At 46.9% G+C, this 24,659-nt stretch overlaps 5 protein-coding genes across 9 annotated transcripts; 1 reads left to right on the top strand and 4 right to left on the bottom strand.

Moving 5' to 3' along the window:
• Positions 1–30: 30 nt before the first annotated feature.
• LOC108151178 (nicotinamide riboside kinase 2) lies at positions 31–1,707 on the bottom strand. Its single transcript, XM_017279609.2, has one exon. It carries the CDS (start codon positions 1,682–1,684, stop codon positions 680–682), a length of 1,005 nt encoding a protein of 334 aa, XP_017135098.1. The 5' UTR covers positions 1,685–1,707; the 3' UTR covers positions 31–679.
• Positions 1,708–1,777: 70 nt separating this feature from the next.
• Positions 1,778–2,882, bottom strand: LOC108151181 (dolichol-phosphate mannose synthase subunit 2). The gene is made up of 2 exons (XM_017279614.2): positions 2,359–2,882; positions 1,778–1,928 (listed from the first exon to the last, which is right to left on the bottom strand). Exons 1-2 carry the CDS (start codon positions 2,465–2,467, stop codon positions 1,792–1,794), a joined length of 246 nt encoding a protein of 81 aa, XP_017135103.1. The 5' UTR covers positions 2,468–2,882; the 3' UTR covers positions 1,778–1,791.
• An 89-nt stretch (positions 2,883–2,971) lies between these two features.
• Positions 2,972–4,185, top strand: LOC108151179 (phosphatidylinositol N-acetylglucosaminyltransferase subunit C). The gene has a single exon (XM_017279610.2). The coding sequence runs from the start codon at positions 3,050–3,052 to the stop codon at positions 3,908–3,910; it is 861 nt and encodes a 286-aa protein (XP_017135099.1). The 5' UTR covers positions 2,972–3,049; the 3' UTR covers positions 3,911–4,185.
• A 140-nt stretch (positions 4,186–4,325) lies between these two features.
• LOC108151177 (zinc/cadmium resistance protein) lies at positions 4,326–10,007 on the bottom strand. Its single transcript, XM_033387227.1, is given in 7 exon segments — positions 4,326–5,785; positions 5,852–6,086; positions 6,171–6,693; positions 6,765–6,862; positions 7,378–7,502; positions 7,597–7,783; positions 9,897–10,007. Coding segments are annotated over 6 exon segments (1,746 nt in total). The 5' UTR covers positions 7,774–7,783; positions 9,897–10,007; the 3' UTR covers positions 4,326–5,197.
• Positions 10,008–15,035: 5,028 nt separating this feature from the next.
• On the bottom strand, positions 15,036–24,626 carry LOC108165396 (protein telomere ends associated-like). Of its 5 annotated transcripts, XM_033387221.1 has the most exons (18): positions 24,534–24,626; positions 24,170–24,481; positions 23,742–24,107; positions 23,109–23,678; positions 22,974–23,051; positions 22,870–22,905; positions 22,511–22,810; positions 22,397–22,450; positions 21,587–22,324; positions 20,917–21,520; positions 20,271–20,848; positions 19,638–20,207; positions 19,503–19,580; positions 19,402–19,434; positions 19,040–19,342; positions 18,926–18,979; positions 18,117–18,853; positions 17,951–18,052 (listed from the first exon to the last, which is right to left on the bottom strand). In XM_033387221.1, exons 1-18 carry the CDS (start codon positions 24,548–24,550, stop codon positions 18,039–18,041), a joined length of 5,442 nt encoding a protein of 1,813 aa, XP_033243112.1. In that variant the 5' UTR covers positions 24,551–24,626; the 3' UTR covers positions 17,951–18,038. The 5 variants fall into 5 exon arrangements, with proteins under 5 accessions (XP_033243114.1, XP_033243113.1, XP_033243112.1 ...); XM_033387223.1 differs by lacking the exons at positions 18,117–18,853; positions 18,926–18,979; positions 19,040–19,342; ... (2 more) ...; positions 19,638–20,207; positions 20,271–20,848 and adding exons at positions 15,036–15,183; positions 15,831–16,678; positions 16,751–16,828; positions 16,885–17,410 and having other exon boundaries at positions 17,479–18,044; positions 21,483–21,520; XM_033387222.1 differs by lacking the exons at positions 18,117–18,853; positions 18,926–18,979; positions 19,040–19,342; ... (2 more) ...; positions 19,638–20,207; positions 20,271–20,848 and adding exons at positions 15,214–16,678; positions 16,751–16,828; positions 16,885–17,410 and having other exon boundaries at positions 17,479–18,044; positions 21,483–21,520.
• Positions 24,627–24,659: the final 33 nt, after the last annotated feature.

The raw sequence follows: 24,659 nt of genomic DNA, 5'->3' as shown, positions 1-24,659 counted from the left end.
AGGTATAAATGAGGCAGCTTGTTTATAACCTTTCGTTTATCTTTTCAGTTTCTGGTTAAATGTTTCTTTATTTTCATTATGTGTGGGTGTGTGTGTTTTGTTTCGCACAAGAAAAAATAGTTATATTGGTTTATAGTCGTCTTAGGGGCTAGCTTTAAACTTGGGGCGAAATATACACTAAAATATGTACAAGGTTCATCCATCATAGATAAGCATTTACATCTACATATATTCATCGTAAATCCCAGACCAAATGAACCATTTTTTAGTTGGTTTTCATTGCATTTCGGGGGATGAGAAAAATAAAACATAAGTATGGTAATATAATACAGTTATATAATAGTTAGCACAGCTAAAGTATGAATTCCTGAACCGGGTTTCCTTCAATTTTTACAATTCACAATCCAATCTGGCGGCTGCAACGGATCATTCTCCGCACAGAGAGAGACTATCCATGTCATCACATCTCACCCACATAACAACTATCTTAAATACGAAATAAAACTAACTAATAAAAACGTTTTACATATACTCGTATGTATCCCTTAAGGTAAGGTACATTGGGTTTTGAGCATGGATGCAAAATGGCAACGAGGCATCGATCAGATTCCAAATATTTGTAGCCCCTTCTGCATCCTGCACTTAAAACCACTTGCTAATCTACAGGCTTTATTTCCTACTACTGCTCCATGGGGCAGGCCGTGGGTAAAACATTATTGTTGCTCGATCCCACGTAGAGCATCCCGAAGCGTTTCTGCTGTGGCGGACATGCGGGCGGCGCTGCCGCTGGGACATCGCAGCGCTCTTCGAAGTAGTGGACAATGCGCTGCAGCACATACTTGAAGATCTTATCCCTGGAGATTTCGCCATTCAAAAAGGTAATTTCCTTGCAGTCCCGATATTCGCTAAAGTTTTTCTCGTAGTGCGGCCACACGCACAGCTCAAAGTAGCCGGTAACGTCCGGCGGATCATAGATGCGCTTCCTGCGCCGCTCGAAGCACTTTTCATACGGCAAATGAAAGTGGTACTTGATATTGCAGAGAGCCAGCAGCTCCGGCTGGTTGAATATCATGAAGCCCTCGACCAGCAGAAAGTTTATTTTCTTATCCCTCAGCTGAGCAGCGAATTGGGCATTCAATCGCATGATGTGGGCCGCATGCTGCTGCTGCTGTTGGAGCTGCTGCTGCTGTTGCTGGTGGATCTGTGGATGTGGATGGTGATGCTGGCGCTGCTGCTGCTGCTGAGGCACATACTGATAGGCACCGTTAACGGCTCCGCCCTGCTTGTAGTAGTTCGCATTGTAGTGGTGCTGGTGATACTGCTGCTGGAATTGCAGGGCATAATGCTCGAAATTTGCATAGGTGACCAACTGCTCGGCTGGCTCGGGAGCCAGGTGCCGTCCCTTGATGATCTGGGCTATGTCATTCAACATCCTGCTCATGTCCAGCGAGGTGAGGAGCTCAAAGTTGATCACCTTCAGTGCCTCGTTGCGCGTGTGTCGCCTGTCCTCCACCGGCAGAAAGTAGTCGTCCTGGGAGATTAGCTGCACATCTCCAATAGTGTAGGGGGAGTTCCACAGCGGTGCACCGCTCAGGCCCTTGAAATACTCGTGCAGGCTGTGGGCCAGGGTCGTCTTGCCGCCGCAAGTGACACCCGAAATGCCGATGACCAGCCACTGAGGCATCTTGTTGCCGACTGACTCTGGGATTCCTTTCCTGTTTTCAGCTTAATCGTAGCCGTTTGCTTCAAGTGATAACCTTTCCGAATCAGATCACTGTTGCATGTGCTGCCTTAATCGCGCTTCACCTTTAGGCTCCAAATGTGGTAGAAGGAGAATGCGGCAATGCCGCCGATGAAGATGACCCCGAATATAGTAGGCACTATAAATGCGTACCTCAGTGGCGGAAAAAACAGCCGTATGGGATTGCCTGTCGACATAGAGAGAGAGAGAGAGAGAGAGACAAAGAGAGAGAGAGGGAGAAGAAAAGAGAGGAGTGGGATGAATGCGTGTTAGAAGAGTGACCTTGAAAAGGGCTAAAACCCTAAGGGAGCGTCATTCACATTTCAGGTAACAGTTTAAATAATTTACGCATTAGCATCTACTATGCATGCACATATACATATAAACATATCTGCTGTTACATACATTCTATATGCATACATGTTTGTATTGTGGAATATATAGCATATATGCATGTAGTAATAACTGTCCAATTTAAAGAGCGTTACTTTAATTACTGCACAAAAGCCGCCCGCAAATCGTGCGGAGATTATTTAATAAAAAATATGTGTGTATAATCAGCAGCGCAGCTGCTTTTTGTCGTTGCTCCCACTCGGAGCGGAACGATTCGTACTCACCTTCATCGATGAGCATAAACGGCAGCACCGCCACCCAAAAGAAATAGTAGAAAAACACGGCGATTGCGGTTATCAAAATGATTTTTCCGAGCTGCGCATTTGAAGCCATAAATAAATGATCGAATATGTGCGACACGCGACTGGACGACTGCGGAAAACTACGATACTATTACTGATTACTACTCGCGGGGGCGCACACACGCAACTCCCTAACTATTTGTGGCTCCACGGGCTCCGCTCCTCTGTCTGTCTGTCTGTGTGTTGGTTATAAACAAACAGGTGGTATGTGTATGTGTGATCGAGTGGGTTTTTCGCTGCAAAATTCTAGCAGCAGCGGTCCAAACAAAAACAACAAGAGCGCACCTCCAGTATTTTGGTGGAATATCTTACGTAAAAGTAGAAGGCTCGGCCAATTGTTTATAATTGTAATAATATAGCTTTCGGCATGCCACTTTTCATTTCATTTGCACGGATTTCTTTGGATGCTCCCTCGCCCGGTCGGTTCGATCCCACGGTCAGGTATTTAGGTATTTTAGGAAGGTATTTATTATAAACAAAATGCTTAGTCCAGGGTTGCAGGAAATGGCATTTATACCGAAAGTATCATGTTTGACTTGGTATTTTGTGTTTTGTTCTCAGAGTATGGTCACACTAGATTTCCAATAAATATAAACAATTTCCATGTTTAAAAATGCCGAAGAAAACGCAGGAGAAACGAAAGCCGTGGGTGAAGAACCTCTATTCGAACCGCGAATACCCAGACAACTATACCGATGCCAGCTTCCTCAAGGATCTGCGCACCAATCTCCACGTGCGAATCTACACCTACCGTGAGGCCACGGCCGGCATCACGGTGCTCAACAATCAGATCTCCTGCATAGCCGGCTTCCTGATACTCTACCAGATGATGCTCAGCGACAGCGTCTCGCCCACCACCATACTCCTGCCCAGCTGTGGAATCACCGGATTGGGTTATCTGTGCTATCGCGGCAGAAAGCTTAGCATGCCGCTGTTGGGAGAGGATTCAAAGACCCTGGTGACGGTCGTCCTCTTTGGCTACCTGTTCTCCCCGATGCTACACACTCTGACGCAGGCCATCAGCACGGACACCATCTATACCACGACCTTCTTCGTCCTGTTGGCTAACCTGATGTTCACCAACTACGGACTGGACGTGGCCGTAGTCTCCAAAGCCATATCGCTGAACGCCGCCATATTCGGGGCCATCTGCCTGGCCTCGCGACTCTCGACGTCGTACCACGCATTTGTGCTCCTCGTCGAGGCAGCCATCTTCTTTGTCCTGTATCCAATCATCACGGAGTCCAACTGGCATGCCCTCTTCATGATCCCCATCTTTGCCGTCTGCTGTGTGGCTCTCTACTGGATATCGCGGCCCGTGCTCTGCCTCTACGCCTGCACCACGCTGTTCATCAACTTTGTCTGTCCGTTCATATTCGTGAGGCAGCAGAAATACAAGTTCAACATCCACGGACCCTGGGATGAGGCCATTGTGGAGGAGAACACCGACGAGAATCTCGATGAGAACTTATAGCGCCAGCTTCGCTTCTCACAGCAGCTACAACCAAACGAACGTGGTGGCGGCGATGTCGGGGAGCACTAGTCATTGGCATTCTCTAATTTAATTGTACATACTTTTTTTTGTTGCTTTTTTTAATCAGTTTCATTCTAATCTTAATCATTATCTAGTCCTATCCTTGTTATTTTGTTGTAAATTGTTCATTTGTAAATACTCGCATGCCTTTTGAAGAAATATATCATTATGTTGAAGTGCTTGCCGCAGGGTGGCCACGATTGTTTCCAATGTAACAAAGGTTCTATTTGTATTGCTGGGATATGGATTAGTGGATTACGATCAGGCCCAGAAGTCGATCTCCAGTTACTATTTTTGGGCTCCTTCGTACTGTAATCGAAATGATGTCTGCCTTCGAATAAAAGTAGTAGTGGTGTTTTTCCGTAGATCGTTTATGTTTGACGTTTATTTACAAACATATACACACTTGCGAGTGAATGCAGATCATTAAATAATACATGATGTATATTCATTATAAAGTTTTGATACGATTAAAATTAAATAGAAACTAGTTTCTCTTGGGTTGCGGTAAAAACTCTTTTTACAAATAGCATTACTATACAACTACTAAGAATAAGAGACACTATCCCTAACTAACGAATCCCTAACCGTATGCCAACGAATGCATACGATGTGCGCGTACATACAGTATGTATTTCGTACAACTGTCTTTTAGTCATTCACTAAGCCGTAGATAGATATATATACTATATATAACTATATTGAATACAATAATTCACTTTTTGCGACGGTATAAACTTTTCAAAATGTAAAAAACGTATCTGTAGTACATATGTGTATTTCTCTGTTTGGTTGGGCTCACGTTTACTTTCAACTTAAATAACTATTTTTGAATTAAATACACTCTTCGATTAGGTATTAACATACGCTATAACATATGCTGTATATATAGCCAAAAAAAAAAACCGAATGAAACGAAACATGTTCCCTAAAAACAGCAAGCACTTCCACAAACACTTTCGCTGCCCCATTCAATTGTGTGGTTTTTGCCTTTGATTCCAATTAAACTAGCAAACAATCATCAGCTTGCACCCATGTCCATAATCTATCCTCTATCGTCTATCGTCTATCGTCTATCAATATATGCTATACTCTCTCTCTCATTTATGCCTAAATTCTACTAAGAACAAATAATGGATACAAAAACACTGAAACACACACGAAAATACTGCACCAAATGGCAGCACCAGTCTCCTAACAAACTAATTAAACAGCTTGGGCTCCCAATTAGAGGGCAACCTCATCGCCGTTGCGGCTTCGCAGCGGTGTCACAGTCACCTGCTCCTCAAACTGCTGTTCGGCGCGCAACTGTAGCTCTCGTCGACGCTGGGCAGTCACCGACGACAGATTGTTACCATCGACGACAACGCCACCTCCGCCACCACACCCACTGCTGGAAGCCACTTTTTCATTGTTACCGGCGCTTGTTGGCTCGTACATTATATCACGTATTGATGATGTTTCTGCTATTGTTGGTGTTGGTGTTGGTGCTGTTGCTGTCTCTGTCGGTTTTGTGGCTGATCTTGTTGTTGTTGCTGTTGCTGCTGGCTTGGTCGTGGCAAAGTGTACTACATGTTGCGGTTGCGGTTGCTGTTGCGTTTGCGTTTGCTTTGGATGTTGTCAGACTAATTCGCTCTTTGGCGTTGATGTTGCCGCAATGGCAAGGGAGTCGCTAACTTCACCGGCAGCAGCCCCTTGGTTCCCACTGGAACCAGCAGCCTCCAGCAGAGAGCCAGCCTCCACATCGCCAGCCTGACGCGCTGCATTCCGCTGACGACACAGATAAGGCGAATTGGTGGGTGAAGGCAGTTGGTTCTGAAAGGAAATCCCCTTGAAATCAGCTTATACGAAGAAAGAAGTGGAAGTTGGCTTTTTGCATACCAATTTATTGTTATTTTGGCAACAAGTGGCCTTGACACAGCCCTCATCGGTGGTGGGACAGTCCAGGGCACAGCAATCGGAGCCGCTCATGTTAATGCTGGAGGTACCATCGGACATGTTGCAGGCCTCGATTTCGCTAAACTCTGGCTGAATGGTGGTGGAATGTATGCCCTCATTGTGAAAGAACTCCTTGACCTTTTCAGCAATTTTCATGTATTCCGACAGATTCCGGCAGCTTTAAAGAGAGCGATTAATCATTAATCATTGAACATTGAAGATTAAACGGATTGTGAATGCAGCTTTGAGCTATTCCACTTACCGTATGTGTGCAGAGGCAATGATGCGATCGCCTGCCAGCTGCCACACATGAAACTCATGCACTGCCAGCACACCATCGACCTTCTCCAGCAGACGCTTCTGTATGGCATCCACCTGGATGTGCGTGGGCACAGTCTGCAGCAGAATCAAGGCGGATTCACGCAACAACGGCCACACAGAGTGCAAGATGAGCACCACCAGCACAATCGAAAGAGCTGGATCCATATAGAAGCGATACTTCCACTTGGTCGTCCACACCACCACAGCACTGATGACCACAATGACGCTGCCCAGGGCATCGCTGAGCACGTGCAGGAAGGCGCCGCGCATGTTCATCGAACCAGGATCATGGCTGTGGCCATGGCTGGACTTCTTGATTTGTTTCTTCTCCTTTTGCTTCTCGTAGGCATAATCATTCTGCTCATCATCGCCATCGCCCTCGTCCATGTTGGCCAGTTCGGTGAGGCGACTGTGGTTGCGGGTGAGACCGCCGCCATGCGAGTGCCCATGGTGCCCGCCATGCTCTGAAAGAAGTAACACATTCCATTCTGTTGGCGGTACATGGATAAGGGTTTCGATAGAATATATATCTTACCATACAGCAGACACAGTCCAATCACATTCACGAGCAGTCCCAGGACTCCGACAATAACCAAGAGTTTGGGCTGATGGATTTCCTCCATTTCAATGAATCTGCAAATGAAAGCAAGAAAACGATTTCAAAAGAAATTCTCGGGCATTCTCTTTCGCAGTCGAGCATTGAATGTGAGCGATGGGATTAGTGGATGGTAGTCGATGAGGCGAGGCATCCTGGAAGCCGTAGCTGTCGTAACCCCCAACCAATCGAAAGGGTATCTGCTTCACCTCGTAAACGTATGCGGAGAATATGCGCACGGAATGCAAATTGAATAAAAGCCCAAACACACGTACACTCGCACGCACACGCACACACATTGCCCTAGTGGCAGGCAGGCAGGCAAGCAGGCAGACAGGCAGGTGGTGGCATTAACACGAATAAAATTAAGATAATTTCAGAAAATGTAATCAAATCACGTCGACAAGCTTATGGCTTAATGCTCCTCCTCTCACAGATCAACTCCGATCGATCCAATCCGATCGAATCCACTGGGGTGCGGACTTTTAATATGTAATTACTCTCAATGGAAATAGCAATAGCAACTGCCGTTCCAAATCCCAATGACACTCACCGCTTGCACGCCTCAATGGTGATGCTGAAGCAGAGCGCCACCAGAAACACGGCATTGACCAACGCACCCAGCACCTCGGCACGGGCCCAGCCAAAGGTGTTCTTTGACCATTTTTTCGGTGACATCTGTCCAGAGAGAGAGAGAGAGACATAAAAAGAGGAGGAGGCATTATAGCGGTGTATTATCAATAGGGCGGAGGTTCTTGGGGGAGGGACGTACCTTCACAGACAGAAATGATATAACCAAAGCGGCAATGTCACCCAGCATATGGAAACTGTCGGCCACCAAAGCCATGGAGTTGGTTACATATCCAACGATGATTTCCACAAAGAAAAAGAACGCCGTCAGCCACATCATGGAGAGCAGGCGGCACTTCTTTCCCGAGTACTTGGCCATCTTGGAGAAGCTGCAATTAGAGAATAGAGCCCATATCAATGAAAATATCAATCAACTTTTCCCAACTTTAATAAAGTTCATTCAACCAACAATCTGTTCGGAAAATGCGCTTTTCCAGGCACAACGGCACCCAAGCAAATTGCCAACAAATTGAGCTTTTCAATTTGCAATTGTTTTACCATTTTGCTGTTGGTTTCAAACTGTTTTCCACTTAGCCTTTTGTTCGTTGCGTGGGGGAAAAGTTTTAGCCCAGCCCTGCCCTGCCCTGCCCCGGCCTGGCCTCCTCCAGGCCCCGTATTTTAGAGAGGCACATAATTGAACTCGAAAGATAGAAGATAGAAGAGGCAGCTCGAACCCTCGATAGAGGGAGGGATTGGCAATTGTTTTGCTCCACGGTTGAATGAATAGCAAGTGGTAGCTGCTCCTCCATCAGCTACCGGGAGGTGGGAGGGGACACTATATACATACTGTATACTGGACCAAAACTCACGCAAATAACTGCATTCTATTGAAGAGCTCCTGCCTTACGATTTAGATTGTTTCGTCTGGGGAAAAGTCGAGTGGAGTGCAGGTGAGCCGTTGGAAGCGAATCAATGTTGAATGCAAGTTAATCGTCGGCATCGACCGAAAGGCGACACACTTGCCCAGCCGTTGCCAGGGGCGCCGCAAACAAAGGGGAAATCAGAGAAGGAGTATAAAGAAAGGGGAATATGGTGCGACGAAGAGGGAAGAGAAGGGAGATGTTTTCGGGTGGCTTGGGTAAGAAAAACAATTTGAATTTCCACATGAAATACAGCAGCGCACTGCACCGCACCGCATCGCGTCCGTTGGCTAAGCAACCTGCAAAAGTACAGGCAGCACTCACTAAGGGGAATTCCAAGAACACTTGCACCTACTTAGTACTCGAATGTGCATGTATCCAGGGGGTATCGGCACTATCTTCGTCCGTGTTCTCGTGCGCTGTCTTTGGGATCTCTGGCTAAAAGTGAAACCCGACCAAAACTGATTACACAATCTCCCTCGCGTCGTTCTTATCTCTCTCCTCCCCCTGTACACCCTATGATCGGCACACGAGACGCCAAAAAAGAAGAGTTTTTTTTTTGCATTTTGATTTTTATCTATTCTCCCGCTTCCACGCTCCTTCCCCCCGCTCCCGCTCCTTTCCTGGGGGGCTTATGGGTGTCGTGCGCAGAGCATCGACTGCGGAAGGGGGGCTACGCCGATACCGGGTGTACCGTTATCTTTCGCAATGGAAGGGTGGGGGGGAGCGAGAATTGTCATCCTCTGCTGCAATTTACATCCCGTAGAGCACCGCCGCCATATGATGAGGGGATAGGGGGGACAAGGGGGATGGGTAGGGGGCAACTAGCAACTATTATGCTAGATAAACACCACCGATAAGCGATAAGCTCTCTCCGATTTGGAAGCTTGTGCGCAAAAGGCAAACACACAAGTGCCAGACAGACACTCGACGACAACAGAACAGAACGCTTATCAGTCGAGAGACTGGAAAGAGAAGGGAGTGGGAGTGGGAGTGGGCGGGGGCGTGGGCGTGGGAGTCATCGCATGGATACAATCTATTGTTGCTTACAATGTAAGCAATTTGTATCAGAGGCAAACAGTCGAAAGTACTATTCGTAATTTCTACTGAAACAAAGGGTACCGATCCCCGGAAAGAACCAGAAAGGAAGTTCATTTCGGAGTACCCTGCCCCCTTCTATTTTTGTTGATCTAATTGTAATGAAATCTGAAAGACTATGCACAGAGATGCATTGAGATTGAGCTTCAAAACTGAGAGAAATAGATAGACAGAAGATAGATATACTTCACGAGTTTGTTGTGGGAGAAGCTTCCTTTTGATTCTACGGATTCTTCCACTGATTCTATTATCCCCTTTTGAAAAGTATCAAATATAGCTATGCAAAGCCCCAGAATGCACTCGTGTATAGCAGATGGGGTTTTTTGGGATCAACACCGATGAAACCGTATCGTCTGGCAAGTATTGCAGAAAATAAACACACTAAACAATTTATTCCGTAGAACAAGCCATATTCCGGGAAATTGAACCGAACTAAACAAAGCAAAGAGCAAATTTATTGGGAATCAGAACTTATAGTACTCACATTGTAGTACAGTACAGCACAGTACGGTTCGTATTTACAGCAGAGACGAGTCTGCAATATTATAAGGAGGGTTTCAAGCGGAAGAAACCTCGCTGGTTCACACTTGATTAAATACTGCATAAACTACTGCCTACTGCCTACGGCCTACCGCCTCTGTCTCGGCCATGTGCACAGTCCACCACTCCCCGTGGTACCTGTGTTCCCAAGGAGATAGGGCCGGGCCAGGCCAACCGAATGGTCAACCGAGCGATGGCTTAAAATATGTCACTGGGAATCACTGATAGGCGGGACGACGACTGTGTGGCTCCGCTCCGTTAAGCTCTTCAGCTCTTCAGCAGCGAGTCGTGGCGATGGTCGAACGAACGAACGAACGAACGAACGAAGGAACGAACGTGTTTGGCATAAAGCAGGTAGACAAGTAGCTCAAATTATGGTTAAGCCTTTGATGAAATCAGCGCTGAATGCTGCCACTAAAATATCTTTGGCCGTTTAAGGCGGCTGTGTTGTGTCACAGCCGAAATGAAGAGCCGCCCCCGAAATTCACTCCCTTTTAAATGATGTTGTAATTGTAATTGAATTTCACTTTGACATTGGATACGGCCTCGGGGCGGGTCGGTTCGGATCGGTTCGCGTCGGGCCGGTTCGGTTCGGGGGTTGGGTATACATATGTATGTGCACATAGGTGGTACGTGATTTGTTCTACATATCAAAACAGATAATTTCCGGCTTTGATTTGTTTTCTGTCTCGCCCCAAGGATGTATCTTTACCCTTTACATATCAAATATATGCATATTTCTATGCTTTTCTATGCATGTGTATGTGTCGTACATTTAGACAGCACGTGACATGCGTGGCCTACGAAACTCAATTAAAATCAATTCAAAATGCAGCTCACAATCCACTACTGATTCAAAGTACACTTACAGTGGGTTCGGAGGGGGGGGGGCCCACAACTCGGCTACGTATATTTTCTCCACCGATGGTCCACTTTCAGGTACACATACATACATACATACTCGTATGTAGCTCTCCCACAGTCCTTGCTGTCGAACGATAAGAGAATTTTCGGGCTGCTTGATTAGGGAGATGGATGGATGGCCAGCAACAGAACAGCAGGGGGACGGCGACGGAGCAGCAATCACTCCATCACTCAAAAAACAAAAACCGCATGCCGATAAGCTAAACGGATTGTACGAACAATATCTGGAACCATGGGAACATATGGGTCTTTCTGATAGCGCTAATCTTCTACTACTGTGCTCATTATTTATTAATTCCTCTCTACCTTTGGCCTTGCTTCAGTGGAACTCCACTCGTCACAACGTACAAAATAGAGCAATCAAATAATTATTTTAATGGCAGAAATTGCATGGCAGTTGACACACAAACAGAAAAAAAGGGCCACAAAAGGGGGAACTAAAAGAGAAAATCCCAGTTGTGCTGCCTACAGGCCCCTACCCCCCCGGGGGAAGGGTAAAGTGTGCTGGGAGTGGCTGTGGAGTGCGTAACAACGTTGCAGGAACCACCCCAGGGGCAGCAGAGGAGAGCGCGCACCTGTGACATATACAGAACCGAACCGAACATAACAGAACAGAAGCAGACATTTGCATGGATATATGTATCAGCTATATATAGACACAATTTGCGTTGGCATTGAATGAAAAATAAATCCAATTCTAATGGAGAGCCCCCCACTTGTATTAAGGCTCATATCTATATAGATTCTAAGCCCCAACTGCCTTGCTCTGTCTGCTGCTTCCAAGATTAGATCGTTCTATGCTCCGCTCTCCTTTGTGCTGGAATGGGCATTGCGGTGGTGGGGAGTGTGGTCGGGGGCGGGGGGGTGGTGTGGCCTTATCTGGACCTACGCTAACCCACATTCGTGGCTGCAGTCGTAAATTAAGTCGACTTTATGGCAAACATAACCCACTTTTGATGTTTATTTCGGTTGCACTCAATATATTCTGACCAAATATCAAATGTGTGTAATTTTATTTAAATATTTAAGGAATATATCAGGGTGCACGGTGCATTGTGCATCAGCTCGTTTTAATTTCCTTGCCACAAAATTCTGTTAACACATATTGATTTTTCTCCCTCCCTCCCTCTCTCTCTCTCTCTCTGTTTCTCTCTCTAGGATTTTCTGCACTGTGTAATTTTGTCAGTAAATTTGTGATGAGCATGACCTTTTAAATCGAATTATATTGTCTGCAGCTTGAACATGATAATATTAAACAAATTACATAGAGAGACCGATACCGAGGCCGAGAGATTTCCTTCAAGAACAACAGCAGCAGTGACTCAGAGAACAATCCGATAAACAGATGATTAATCCCCGTCGTTCTGCCCATATGATAATGACTAGCAACCGGTTATGCATCCGGGGGGAAACACACAGCACACACACACACACACACAGGATAAATCAGGAATAACAAGTCCTAGACCCAGGCAGAAGAGCAGCAGAGGCAGGTTTAAAGGGAATCCCAGGGATTACATCAATTGTCAAAATGCAGATATCGAACGCACAAATACGGGCCGAGGGACGTCTACCTGAATGGAGAGGCACTGAGTGCACACCCGCCGCCCAGTTCGGTGACCCAAAAGAACCGCCCAACGGCAAAGGGCCCGCGACAAGCGTGTACACGTTTACTTTTCTGCTGCTGCTGCTGCTTCTGCTGCATTGTTCTGATTTCTGTATATACTTGTGGTAGGAAGAAAGGCGTGTATGTTTTTATTACTTACCGAAGCTGGATGCTTGCTTGGGAATCGAAGTTGGTGCTGCTTTTGCTTCACTGCCTGACTGGCAGCAGGAGGTGCGGCTCTGACTCCAACTGAAGTTGCTGCAAGCAAAAGTGTTTATCGTTATATCGCTACACTTTTTATATTCACAATTCAATGAAACATATGCAGTAGTATATGCAGTTGTCTAGAGGCAGTGTGGGGGTGGGGTAGGGTGTGGGGTGTGGGCCACGGCACAAGTCGAGTGAAAGAAATCAAAGAAGTTTCGTTGTGGAAAAATGCAGACAAATTAAGTGCCAAGAAAATTCGCAGCAGCTTGTAAAGTTATCTCGAAAAATTGTAAACTGCTCGATGGCCAGGCCACGCGCAAAATTCCTGCGCTTCTGCTGCGAGGGGGTGGTGCACGCTGTGTGTACAGTAAATATATGTACGTATGTATATGCAGAATGTGTGATAATTCTGCACAGTCACAACTTTGGTTTGGGGAATGGAACAGAAGACCCGTTTGTGAACTTATGCACGTGCACTTGCTAGTAATTGGTCAATGGGCTTTCACGTTATCTGAGCCGTACCGATAATTGCTTTATTGGTTTTCGCACACGAGAGCGCACAGCCTCTGCTGTGAAATGAATTAGCGAGCGCGGAAAGCAACGAAAAAAGTGGCTGACGACGCTGTGCAATCGCGGAGTAAGAACGGACGAAAACTTTAGATGCGCCGCTTAGTCTTAACCTGACTCTCAGAAATATACCGAATGTACGTCACAGTTTCAAAATATACCCTTAATATACTGACGAGCTATTTGTATTCAATTATTCCATCGTATTCCTCGATTTTTATATTCGGTTGAATATTACTAGTTAGCTAGAACCCTCAGCCATGAACACATCATTTTGTCTGATTAACGAACGACTTTCCAACAAGACTGCCTATCTGGAGCCTCTCATTTTTATTTACTTGTTTATAAAATAATGTTTAAAAAAGAAGGTTAACAACAATTTCCACAAAATGAATTGTCTTATATGTTAACTACAGACTAACTACACATATTGGTACATATTAACTACATTTTTTTTTCAAATAAGCCCCATGGAAGCGACAGTGTGAAAAACCTCCGTTATTCACTTTTTGACAAAACTTTTATTCCGACATGTTTGAAAAAATTGAGGTTTTGTTGGAAAACGATCATGAATTTAATGCAGATCACGAATACTAATTCCATTTGGCCAGGGACAGGGCTTTAAATAGAATTTCTACACGGTTTTTACATTGGTGCATTCGACAGGAGGGTGGATCCATAACGCGTCTTAAAAAATACTGGAAAGTACTATAAGAAGTATAACATTTACAAGGTGTGCGAGCTAGATATGGTGGCAAGAAAATCAGTGCAACCGCGGATTTTTCGATAAAATATACGGTCTGATCCTGACAAATATTCCGAAATATTACGACTTGAGCGCCCTTTATTCAAAAAATGGACAACAACATGAGTTAAACCGCGGAAAATAATAATAAGAATAATGATTCCTCTCTTAGATCAATCGTATCCTTCATCTTTACGTTAAAAAAGACCACGATATCTTTCACCTTCAAAATTCATAATTTTCGTGGTAAATCGTTCTCTGTCCATGATCGGAACACAGCTTAATCATGTACATATGTATATGTTGAATTCGTATTTGAAATAGATACGTAGTACTATACTAGTATCGCAGTACAAACGTTTTGTAGTCTCTGCTCATATTGAAGTTTACATTATTGAAAATCTCCCGCTTCACGCTGGGCAGGTACTCCAGCTTGCTCCTCATCCCCCAAATCATTGCACCACGAAGACTTCTGTCTCTTCAGCTCTTCGAGCTGACCGGCACTACGGAGAATCAAAGTCAATGATCAATGATCAAAGAAGTCAATGTAATTCTTTAAATAGGGCTGCAGCAGGATGGCGCAGAGCATGTGGCAGACCAGCTCCGCCTGAGGTGGCTTATCATGCGGAGACTCACGTTACCAGCGTCATAAGAGTAGCTCACTATTCCGCGGTGCTATTCCGCGGTTAGCAAATGCCAAACACACTTCATTTTCAGCGTCTTCTGCTGCTTATACGGCCTTTGTGTATAGCCGACGTGTCCCGGGGAACCGTTCCGCCTCCGCATCTGGACCAAGCTGCTTTGAATAAGATCTAAGTAGGAGGTACCCCAGAACGCGCCACAACCATGATATTTTGGCACACGATCCCCCCACATGCGGCTATTTTAACTCGTCACGCAACTTGAGCGTCCGGGCAATGCTGCCTCTTTTCCTCTTTTGATGGCCTCATATCCATCCTGATAAGCTCCAACCGGAGCGATTAGCTCGTCCTGTTAGGTGAAAACCTTCTCCTTTATCCAAAATAAAAAGTTTATTTGCCAAAATATTCAACAGTGTGAGTCACTGCACTAGGCTTTATTTAGTGCATGTTTCCAGTACCCATATATCGAAATATATGTTAAATTTAATTTTCCTCTTCCCAAAATAGTTAAGTGGAGTCTTTTTTAATGGCACTACGGTCTCTGAAAAGATACAAACACAATTTGTCGGTTGTAAAATAACGAAAAACACTTTTTATTAACAAAACTAAAATTCAACGAAGTTGCGTCTTCAATGCTATCATGCGCCCGAGTACGCCTGGCTTGAGCACCGCCCCGACATCGGATTTGGGCCGTCGCCCAACGGGTTCCGGGTCACACCTATCAATCGTGCTGCACGTGGCCCATTCTCGAGTCGCATTGTCGAACTCGGCGCGGAAGTGTACAAACTGGGGGACCACGTCCATAAACATGGACAGCACACGAGCACGCAGGTCCTGGGTGGAATCTTTGTACGCGAGCCAGCGGCAATTAAAGATGTAAACCCCCAGATCACAGAGCATGTACCGCAAATCAGATCGCAGTCGGGCGGACATATGGGGAAATAATGTTTCGATCAGCGCACCGCGCACGTTGCATAACTTGCTGTTTATCTTGATCAAAGCATCCTGATAGGAACTGCCCACGATATAGCCATCGATTCTGTGCTTGATTATCTGTTCGGTTGTCAGTTCTCTAAAGTATCGATAGCGCTCCATGTCTCGAAAGATAACGCAACTCTGCGCTTCAGGCGGGGGCCCCTTGTCGCTAATCTTGTCACTACCTGCAACAGTAACAGCATTGTCATTTACCTTGCGCACCGTAACGTTCGGAGCATTCAATAGGACGTCGAGCTGGGAGGATGCTAGAAGAGTGTTGCCCGACGCAAAATCCTGCGAGGCGGTGATTGTAGAGTCCTTTTCAGAAGCGACTAGCAAGGAAGTGGTTGGCTGCTCGTCCTCTAGGCCGCGGACAAAGTCGTTCGATTCGATGCGTACCACGGCGTGGAGCGGCAGGGCCCGGAACTCGTGTCGCAACTGCGGCACCTTCTCGTTCAGACGCGGCTTCTTGGTGGCCACCACGTTTGGGGCAGGCATTTTATGTTTTTGTTTTAGGCGCTCATTTAGCGGCGGTACCAGCGCCTCGTTTTCCATCACATTCAGCTGAGCCATTGCTATCGACACAGGCGCTGGCATAAGCTCCGGCTCGGAATCGGGCTCGGACTTGGGCTCGGGCTTAACAGCTTCCTCTGCCTGTATAAGTGCAGGCCGAGTCTCTATAATTTCTGGCTCCGTCGAAATATTAGAGTGGTTTTCACTTTCTGGAAACTGTGGAAATGCATTTGCACTCGATGACGCAAGTTCTGTAGCTCTGCGGATGGCAAAGCAAGGCAAGGCCGAAAGTGACTCCTGACTGACATCCAAGTTAATAATTTGTTCGTTCGAATCAATGCTCTCCCACAGGAACTCCTGGCTGTTGATGTAGCTGCCGCGCAGGTTGTCGAGGAACTTAATCGCCTCCTGCTTGACCGGAACCTGCATGCTCTCCATAAGCGGATTATTCTGGGTTTCTGGGATTTGTGAAGCCGGATCCACTTCGTCCATGTCCACAAAGTTGAAAGATTGAGCGTTGAGCTCAGTGGGCGGGCAAATGGATACTTCTGTAATTACAAGCAAAGTAGACTTCGTAAAGGCTGCGTAAGTGGACAAGCGCAACCAGGCAAACCACTTACCAGATGGTGTGGGTGTGGTGTTGTCTGATTCAATAGTCATCGCCGTGGCCTGGCTTTCCTCCATTCCACAGAGTCGCTCTGGGAATTAAATTTACATTTAGATTATACCCACTTATCAAATGTAAAAAACTTACTTAATTCTACATCTGCAACAGCAGATTCATCCCCAAAGATTGGCTCATTTAGTGCTTCATTTGTGATCTTCGGTACTTGGCGTATCCATTGATCGTGCGTCCAGCAGCTCGCATAAAGCTGCTCACGTTCCTGGAACAGCAATACCGCATCATCGATCTGCCTGCCGGTGCGATCCGCGTAATGCTGCTCAACAATTTCATCGAAGTCGGTGTGCAGCATTAGATCGCTCCAATGCAAGATCTTTGGCGACAGCTGCAACAGATCCAGCGACTGCAGTTCCACTCCTTTGCTGTGCAACAGTTGGCGCAACATGGGCAGCTTCACGTACAAATTAAGTGGCCAATGGCCTTGGTCCACAACATGCTGATGACATCGCTGCAGCACGCCCTCGTTTTCATAGAGAGCCTCGCCATTGTGGAAGCTTGTGTAGGTGCGGAACTCCTCTTGGCTCAGCTGGAAGAGTATGCGCCAAATCGTGCTCTTTAGGCCGTTGCTTTGGAAGATTAAATGCTTGATAGTGTGCTCCTGTTAAGGGACAGACAGGGCAGGGTTTAGTTGTGGTTGCGCCAATGGCTGCTTGTTGCCCTTCCTACCTGGTGGCTCGGCGCGGCAAAGATTCCCACTGTTTGTTCAAGTTGTTCAAGCAGGTGGCTCGAAGTGACTGCAGATGCCGCAGGATGCACTGTTTCTCCTGTGCTGCTTACTGTTACCTCAGATGCTGGTGCCTGCACTTCATTGGATGCTGTTACAGACGTAGTGGTCCCTGCATTCGTCGTTTTTTCAACCTCTGGTAGAGTAGTAGAGCACTGATTGTTCGCGTTACTGGCTGGAACACTGTCTGTTGTACTCTCTGGCACAGTGTCGCCCCTTACTCTGTTTTCCTCTGGATTTTCAACTTTCCCTTCAACTTCAATAGAGGCTGCTGGACATTCTGCAGGTTCACGGCCAGTCGCTGCTGTAGTTTCTACGTCTATCGTTGCAGCCACTGGTGTAGCCTCTGTCTTCTCTTCTTCACCGATTTCCCTCCTAGCTGTATCCAGCCCCGAGACACTGATAGCCGCTGCCTCATTCAAATCCCTTACCGTTTCGACTATATACTTCTCAACGACAGCTCTTCTCTCGGGACATGCAACACGACGAGCTATGTAGGAGCTCAGATTTTGCTTGCTGAAAGAGGAAGGGAGACAATGCATCTAAAGAATCCTGGGGCCAGGAAACTCAAATTTCTTACCCATCAAGCTCGGCTTTCCTATCCGCATACAATCTTTCCACATCTGGAGTGCTCTGGCGCTGGCCAGATAAGTTTCTCTGAGGGTGTCTGTGATCAGACAGGTTATCCGGCTTGGGGGGATATGCAGTAGGTTGGCCCTCAAGCCGGCCGGGCAGGGCTTTATTCTACACGGATACTTGTCGCGTATACTGGGCGTGCTATAGAAGGCCTCGTAGTACAGCCGTTGGCACTCATCTTCCGTCAGTGCAGCGAAGTTTGGATGCAGCAGCATTTTGCTAACTGCATCTTCGAGGTACAAAAGTTTCGAAAATACTGCAAAGGAAATCTTTGGTGTGACGCGACAGGGTTCTGCCAGGGCTGGCTTGGGCATCAAAGTAGGTTCAGCTTCTGTTCTTCCACGACTACCAGTCGGTCGTCGGCGCTTTTCCTCATCATCCACTTTCCGCTTGGCACTCTCATTCAATGGTACTGCATAATCGCACAGCTTTTGCAGCAGCTCTTTGTCCCCCCCACAGTCGAATCGGTATGCGTGTTGCTTGCGAAAATAGGGGAATGCGTAGAACCCGACATAAAACTGACGGAAATTCCTTTCGTAGTGTGGGTTCTGCGGGTTGGCTGTCTGGGCCTGGAGCTGCGGCTTGACGGTAGATTTTCCCAGCCGGGACCTGACGATTTCGTCGTAGTTAATGCAGCGCCTGAATACACCCAAGGACACGGGAAACTTGAAGCGAGCAGTGCTGCAGAGAGAGGAGCACGAGATTATGAGAACACTCTTGTGTGGGCGCAAGAAAGATATGGCATTCTCTTACCCAATAGTAACTACGTCATCGGGCGCGGAGCTCAAAGAATCCGGCTTTCTGAATCTGCAGTAAAGGTAATGTTTGTTCAAACTAAAATCTTGCATTATAAGCGAATATACCCACATTGTATTCTGAGGCGGAATATTTTCAGACTGCTCTTCGGGTGGTTGAAGAGGTTCCACTGCATAGCGGAGCAGCAATTCGCACTTCTTGGCGGGACAGGGCTTGAACTTACATTCAAAGCGTTCTCGCATCTGGGGCATGGAGTAGAACCCCCGGTAGTACTCCTCAGCACACTGCTCTTCGGACTTCTCTCCGTAATCCTCGCTCTGCTGCATTTTCTGTACAATTTCGCTGAGATTCGACACACTACGCTTGAACTCCTTGAACGTAACTGGAAACTTGTTCGTGTTGTTGTTATCGTTTCTGAAAGAGAGAAAAAGAGATTTTAAATCTTTGCACAATCATCATTCGTTATTTCTTACTCGACACAGTACTCCTCCTCAGACAGAGGCTCCCTGAAACATAAATATTAACGTAATTTACCAATCAAAAGCCACAAAAACATTAAAAACAGAGGTCTTACGGGTCTGACTGACGACTGCTATCCTTCATTGGAGCTGGTCGGTTCTGTTCGGCAGCCTTTTCAGCTCCATTCGATGGCCTGCAATGCACAAACATTTTCAAATTGAACGTGAAAGGCGTTCATATTTTCATTTACCCGTCTGAGCAGACCGGTCGACCCAGCAATCTTTCGCGTACCATTCCGGGACATGGCTTCAGCTTATACTGGAATCGCTCGCGTATTTCTGGCGCGCTGTAAAACTGCCTGAAGTACTCCGCGACACACTCCTCTTCGGATAAATCCTTGTACTCGTCGCAGCCTCGCATTTGCTGGCTGATGTCATCCAGATTCACGATATACTTTTTGAAGAACTTAAAGTCGATAGGTGGCACTGCTGTTTCTGTGACCAAATCGGGACTTTTGGGTCGCTCCAGATCTGGCGATGGTTTAATCAACTCTGGCAACTTGCGCCTCAGCTTTTCGGCTTCCTCGCGGCTGGGTATGGCAAGTAGGCGGGCACTCAGGTCCGAAGTACACGGCCTTAGGATGTACTTGTATCGGTCCCGAATCTCCGGCGTTAGATAAAATGCCAAGTAATAGCAATAGGCCCCCTCGTCAAAGCCCTTGGCCACATACTCTGGATCGTTGAGCTTCAGCTGCCACACAATATCGTAGAGGTTCGCCAGATATTTCTCGAATACTTGGAAGCTCACAATGGGAAAGTCGCTGTCGAGGGTACAAATTGAAGCGCACTGCTGGAGGACATTTTTATTTTTAGCGTGGACTCACCTGCTGGCTTCAGGAGTTTCAGGCTCCCGATGCGTCTCGAGCTCTTGGACTGTTTGAGCTCTTTTTTTATGCTCAGGAGCATCACCAAAGATTGGCTCATTTAGTGCTTCATTCGTGATCTTCGGCACTTGTTGTATCCATTGATCGCTCGTCCAGCAGCTCGCATAAAGCTGCTCACGTTCCTGGAACAGCAATACCGCATCATCGATCTGCCTGCCGGTGCGATCCGCGTAATGCTGCTCAACAATTTCATCGAGGTCGGTGTGCAGCATTAGATCGCTCCAATGCAAGATCTTTGGCGACAGCTGCAACAGATCCAGCGACTGCAGTTCCACTCCTTTGCTGTGCAACAGTTGGCGCAACATGGGCAGCTTCACGTACAAATTAAGTGGCCAATGGCCTTGGTCCACAACATGCTGATGACATCGCTGCAGCACGCCCTCGTTTTCATAGAGAGCCTCGCCATTGTGGAAGCTTGTGTAGGTGCGGAACTCCTCTTGGCTCAGCTGGAAGAGTATGCGCCAAATCGTGCTCTTTAGGCCGTTGCTTTGGAAGATTAAATGCTTGATAGTGTGCTCCTGTTAAGGGACAGACAGGGCAGGGTTTAGTTGTGGTTGCGCCAATGGCTGCTTGTTGCCCTTCCTACCTGGTGGCTCGGCGCGGCAAAGATTCCCACTGTTTGTTCAAGTTGTTCAAGCAGGTGGCTCGAAGTGACTGCAGATGCCGCAGGATGCACTGTTTCTCCTGTGCTGCTTACTGTTACCTCAGATGCTGGTGCCTGCACTTCATTGGATGCTGTTACAGACGTAGTGATCCCTGCATTCGTCGTTTTTTCAACCTCTGGTAGAGTAGTAGAGCACTGATTGTTCGCGTTACTGGCTGGAACACTGTCTGTTGTACTCTCTGGCACAGTGTCGCCCCTTACTCTGTTTTCCTCTGGATTTTCAACTTTCCCTTCAACTTCAATAGAGGCTGCTGGACATTCTGCAGGTTCACGGCCAGTCGCTGCTGTAGTTTCTACGTCTATCGTTGCAGCCACTGGTGTAGCCTCTGTCTTCTCTTCTTCACCGATTTCCCTCCTAGCTGTATCCAGCCCCGAGACACTGATAGCCGCTGCCTCATTCAAATCCCTTACCGTTTCGACTATATACTTCTCAACGACAGCTCTTCTCTCGGGACATGCAACACGACGAGCTATGTAGGAGCTCAGATTGTGGGGCACGTAGTTGACCACGTTAAGCTTTTGCTTGCTGAAAGAAAGGAAGGGAGACAATGCATCTTAAGAATCCTGGGGCCAGGAAACTCAAATTTCTTACCCATCAAGCTCGTCTTTCCTATCCGCATACAATCTGTCCACATCTGGAGTGCTCTGGCGCTGGCCAGATAAGTTTCTCTGAGGGTGTCTGTGATCAGACAGGTTATCCGGCTTGGGGGGGATATGCAGTAGGTTGGCCCTCAAGCCGGCCGGGCAGGGCTTTATTCTACACGGATACTTGTCGCGTATACTGGGCGTGCTATAGAAGGCCTCGTAGTACAGCCGTTGGCACTCATCTTCCGTCAGTGCAGCGAAGTTTGGATGCAGCAGCATTTTGCTAACTGCATCTTCGAGGTACAAAAGTTTCGAAAATACTGCAAAGGAAATCTTTGGTGTGACGCGACAGGGTTCTGCCAGGGCTGGCTTGGGCATCAAAGTAGGTTCAGCTTCTGTTCTTCCACGACTACCAGTCGGTCGTCGGCGCTTTTCCTCATCATCCACTTTCCGCTTGGCACTCTCATTCAATGGTACTGCATAATCGCACAGCTTTTGCAGCAGCTCTTTGTCCCCCCCACAGTCGAATCGGTATGCGTGTTGCTTGCGAAAATAGGGGAATGCGTAGAACCCGACATAAAACTGACGGAAATTCCTTTCGTAGTGTGGGTTCTGCGGGTTGGCTGTCTGGGCCTGGAGCTGCGGCTTGACGGTAGATTTTCCCAGCCGGGACCTGACGATTTCGTCGTAGTTAATGCAGCGCCTGAATACACCCAAGGACACGGGAAACTTGAAGCGAGCAGTGCTGCAGAGAGAGGAGCACGAGATTATGAGAACACTCTTGTGTGGGCGCAAGAAAGATATGGCATTCTCTTACCCAATAGTAACTACGTCATCGGGCGCGGAGCTCAAAGAATCCGGCTTTCTGAATCTGCAGTAAAGGTAATGTTTGTTCAAACTAAAATCTTGCATTATAAGCGAATATACCCACATTGTATTCTGAGGCGGAATATTTTCAGACTGCTCTTCGGGTGGTTGAAGAGGTTCCACTGCATAGCGGAGCAGCAATTCGCACTTCTTGGCGGGACAGGGCTTGAACTTACATTCAAAGCGTTCTCGCATCTGGGGCATGGAATAGAACCCCCGGTAGTACTCCTCAGCACACTGCTCTTCGGACTTCTCTCCGTAATCCTCGCTCTGCTGCATTTTCTGTACAATTTCGCTGAGATTCGACACACTACGCTTGAACTCCTTGAACGTAACTGGAAACGTGTTCGTGTTGTTATCGTTTCTGAAAGAGAGAAAAAGGGATTTTACATCTTTACACAATCATTATTCTTTATTTCTTACTCGACACAGTACTCCTCCTCCTCAGACAGAGGCTCCCTGAAACATAAATATTAACGTAATTTACCAATCAAAAGCCACAAAAACATTAAAAACAGAGGTCTTACGGGTCTGACTGACGACTGCTATCCTTCATTGGAGTTGGTCGGTTCTGTTCGGCAGCCTTTTCAGCTCCATTCGATGGCCTGCAATGCACAAACATTTTCAAATTGAACGTGAAAGGCGTTCATATTTTCATTTACCCGTCTGAGCAGACCGGTCGACCCAGCAATCTTTCGCGTACCATTCCGGGACATGGCTTCAGCTTATACTGGAATCGCTCGCGTATTTCTGGCGCGCTGTAAAACTGCCTGAAGTACTCCGCGACACACTCCTCTTCGGATAAATCCTTGTACTCGTCGCAGCCTCGCATTTGCTGGCTGATGTCATCCAGATTCACGATATACTTTTTGAAGAACTTAAAGTCGATAGGTGGCACTGCTGTTTCTGTGACCAAATCGGGACTTTTGGGTCGCTCCAGATCTGGCGATGGTTTAATCAACTCTGGCAACTTGCGCCTCAGCTTTTCGGCTTCCTCGCGGCTGGGTATGGCAAGTAGGCGGGCACTCAGGTCCGAAGTACACGGCCTTAGGATGTACTTGTATCGGTCCCGAATCTCCGGCGTTAGATAAAATGCCAAGTAATAGCAATAGGCCCCCTCGTCAAAGCCCTTGGCCACATACTCGGGATCGTTGAGCTTCAGCTGCCACACAATATCGTAGAGGTTCGCCAGATATTTCTCGAATACTTGGAAGCTCACAATGGGAAAGTCGCTGTCGAGGGTACAAATTGAAGCGCACTGCTGGAGGACATTTGTATTTATAGCGTGGACTCACCTGCTGGCTTCAGGAGCTTCAGGAGTATCAGGCTCCCGATGCGTCTCGATCTCTTGGACTGATTGACCCTTTTTTTTATGCTCTGCTAATCTGCTGTCAGTTTCTTCATCGACGGGATAGCCGGGTTGTAGCAACTTTAATATAAGTTCAGGTGGTGCCTTAGGGAATATATTGGTGCACTTTCGTTCTTCTGGAAACATGTAGAATGAGTTGTAGAATTTCTGCAACTGACGTCGTTTCTGTGTGCTATCGGACTGGATTTCTTCCGTGTTTGTTTCCTTCCGTGTCGTAAGCTTGCATATCTTATCCTTGTCCGCGTACTTTGCAAAGGTGCCGAAGGTTACGGGAAACATGAACATTCCCATTCTGTCAATGATCAAGAGAATTAGCCAAAAATGTGGCGTACATGGGGTGGTACTTATACTTACTTGTCCACTTTGACCTCAACATCATCAGCCGATTCATGCTGACTCTCTTCGGGCGTCTCATCTACGTCTGCCTCTGGCAGGCTGAGCAACTTATCCTTCTTTAGTTTGGCACAAGCGCGCACCTTGAACTTGTACCGATTTCGAACGCTGTGGTCCTTGTAGAAGGCATTGTAGTACCACCGGGCGCACTCGTCCAGCGTTTTGTTTGCTCCATCCCCAGCGAAATCGCGTTGCACATCCTCGGCAATGCCCGGCAGATTCTCTATTAGCCTACTAAATTCCTTAAAAGAGACTGCATGACGACGTGCCTCCCTGCGAGGAGAATACATTTTTATATTTGTACTGAAATTCAGTGCTCACTTACTGATTGCTTTTTGGCATTGCCTTTTGCGCCTTTTTTTGTTGTCTTCGATGGACGTATGATGCTAAATAAATACAAAAATAAACAGATCAGAGCTAGTGATGAGCAGCTAGCCGATATTTAACAGCA

Source organism: Drosophila miranda, chromosome XR (genome assembly GCF_003369915.1).
Source record: "Drosophila miranda strain MSH22 chromosome XR, D.miranda_PacBio2.1, whole genome shotgun sequence".
Taxonomy (NCBI): Eukaryota; Metazoa; Arthropoda; class Insecta; order Diptera; family Drosophilidae; genus Drosophila; species Drosophila miranda.
The sequence above is the reverse complement of the archived record's forward strand: the minus strand, read 5'-3'. Positions and strand labels throughout refer to the sequence as shown.

Bases quoted from the DNA above. Each gene is read 5' to 3' on its own strand.
- LOC108151178 (XM_017279609.2), bottom strand. From the start codon at position 1,684: ATGCCTCAGTGGCTGGTCATCGGCATTTCGGGTGTCACTTGCGGCGGC.
- LOC108151181 (XM_017279614.2), bottom strand. From the start codon at position 2,467: ATGGCTTCAAATGCGCAGCTCGGAAAAATCATTTTGATAACCGCAATC. The intron at 1,929-2,358 runs GTGAGTACGAAT...CTATGTCGACAG, and splicing joins GTTTATGCTCATCGATGAAG to GCAATCCCATACGGCTGTTT.
- LOC108151179 (XM_017279610.2), top strand. From the start codon at position 3,050: ATGCCGAAGAAAACGCAGGAGAAACGAAAGCCGTGGGTGAAGAACCTC.
- LOC108165396 (XM_033387221.1), bottom strand. The intron at 22,811-22,869 runs GTAAGAAATAAA...TCTCTCTTTCAG, and splicing joins GAGGAGGAGTACTGTGTCGA to AAACGATAACAACACGAACA. The intron at 18,854-18,925 runs GTAAGAGAATGC...CTCTCTCTGCAG, and splicing joins GATGACGTAGTTACTATTGG to CACTGCTCGCTTCAAGTTTC.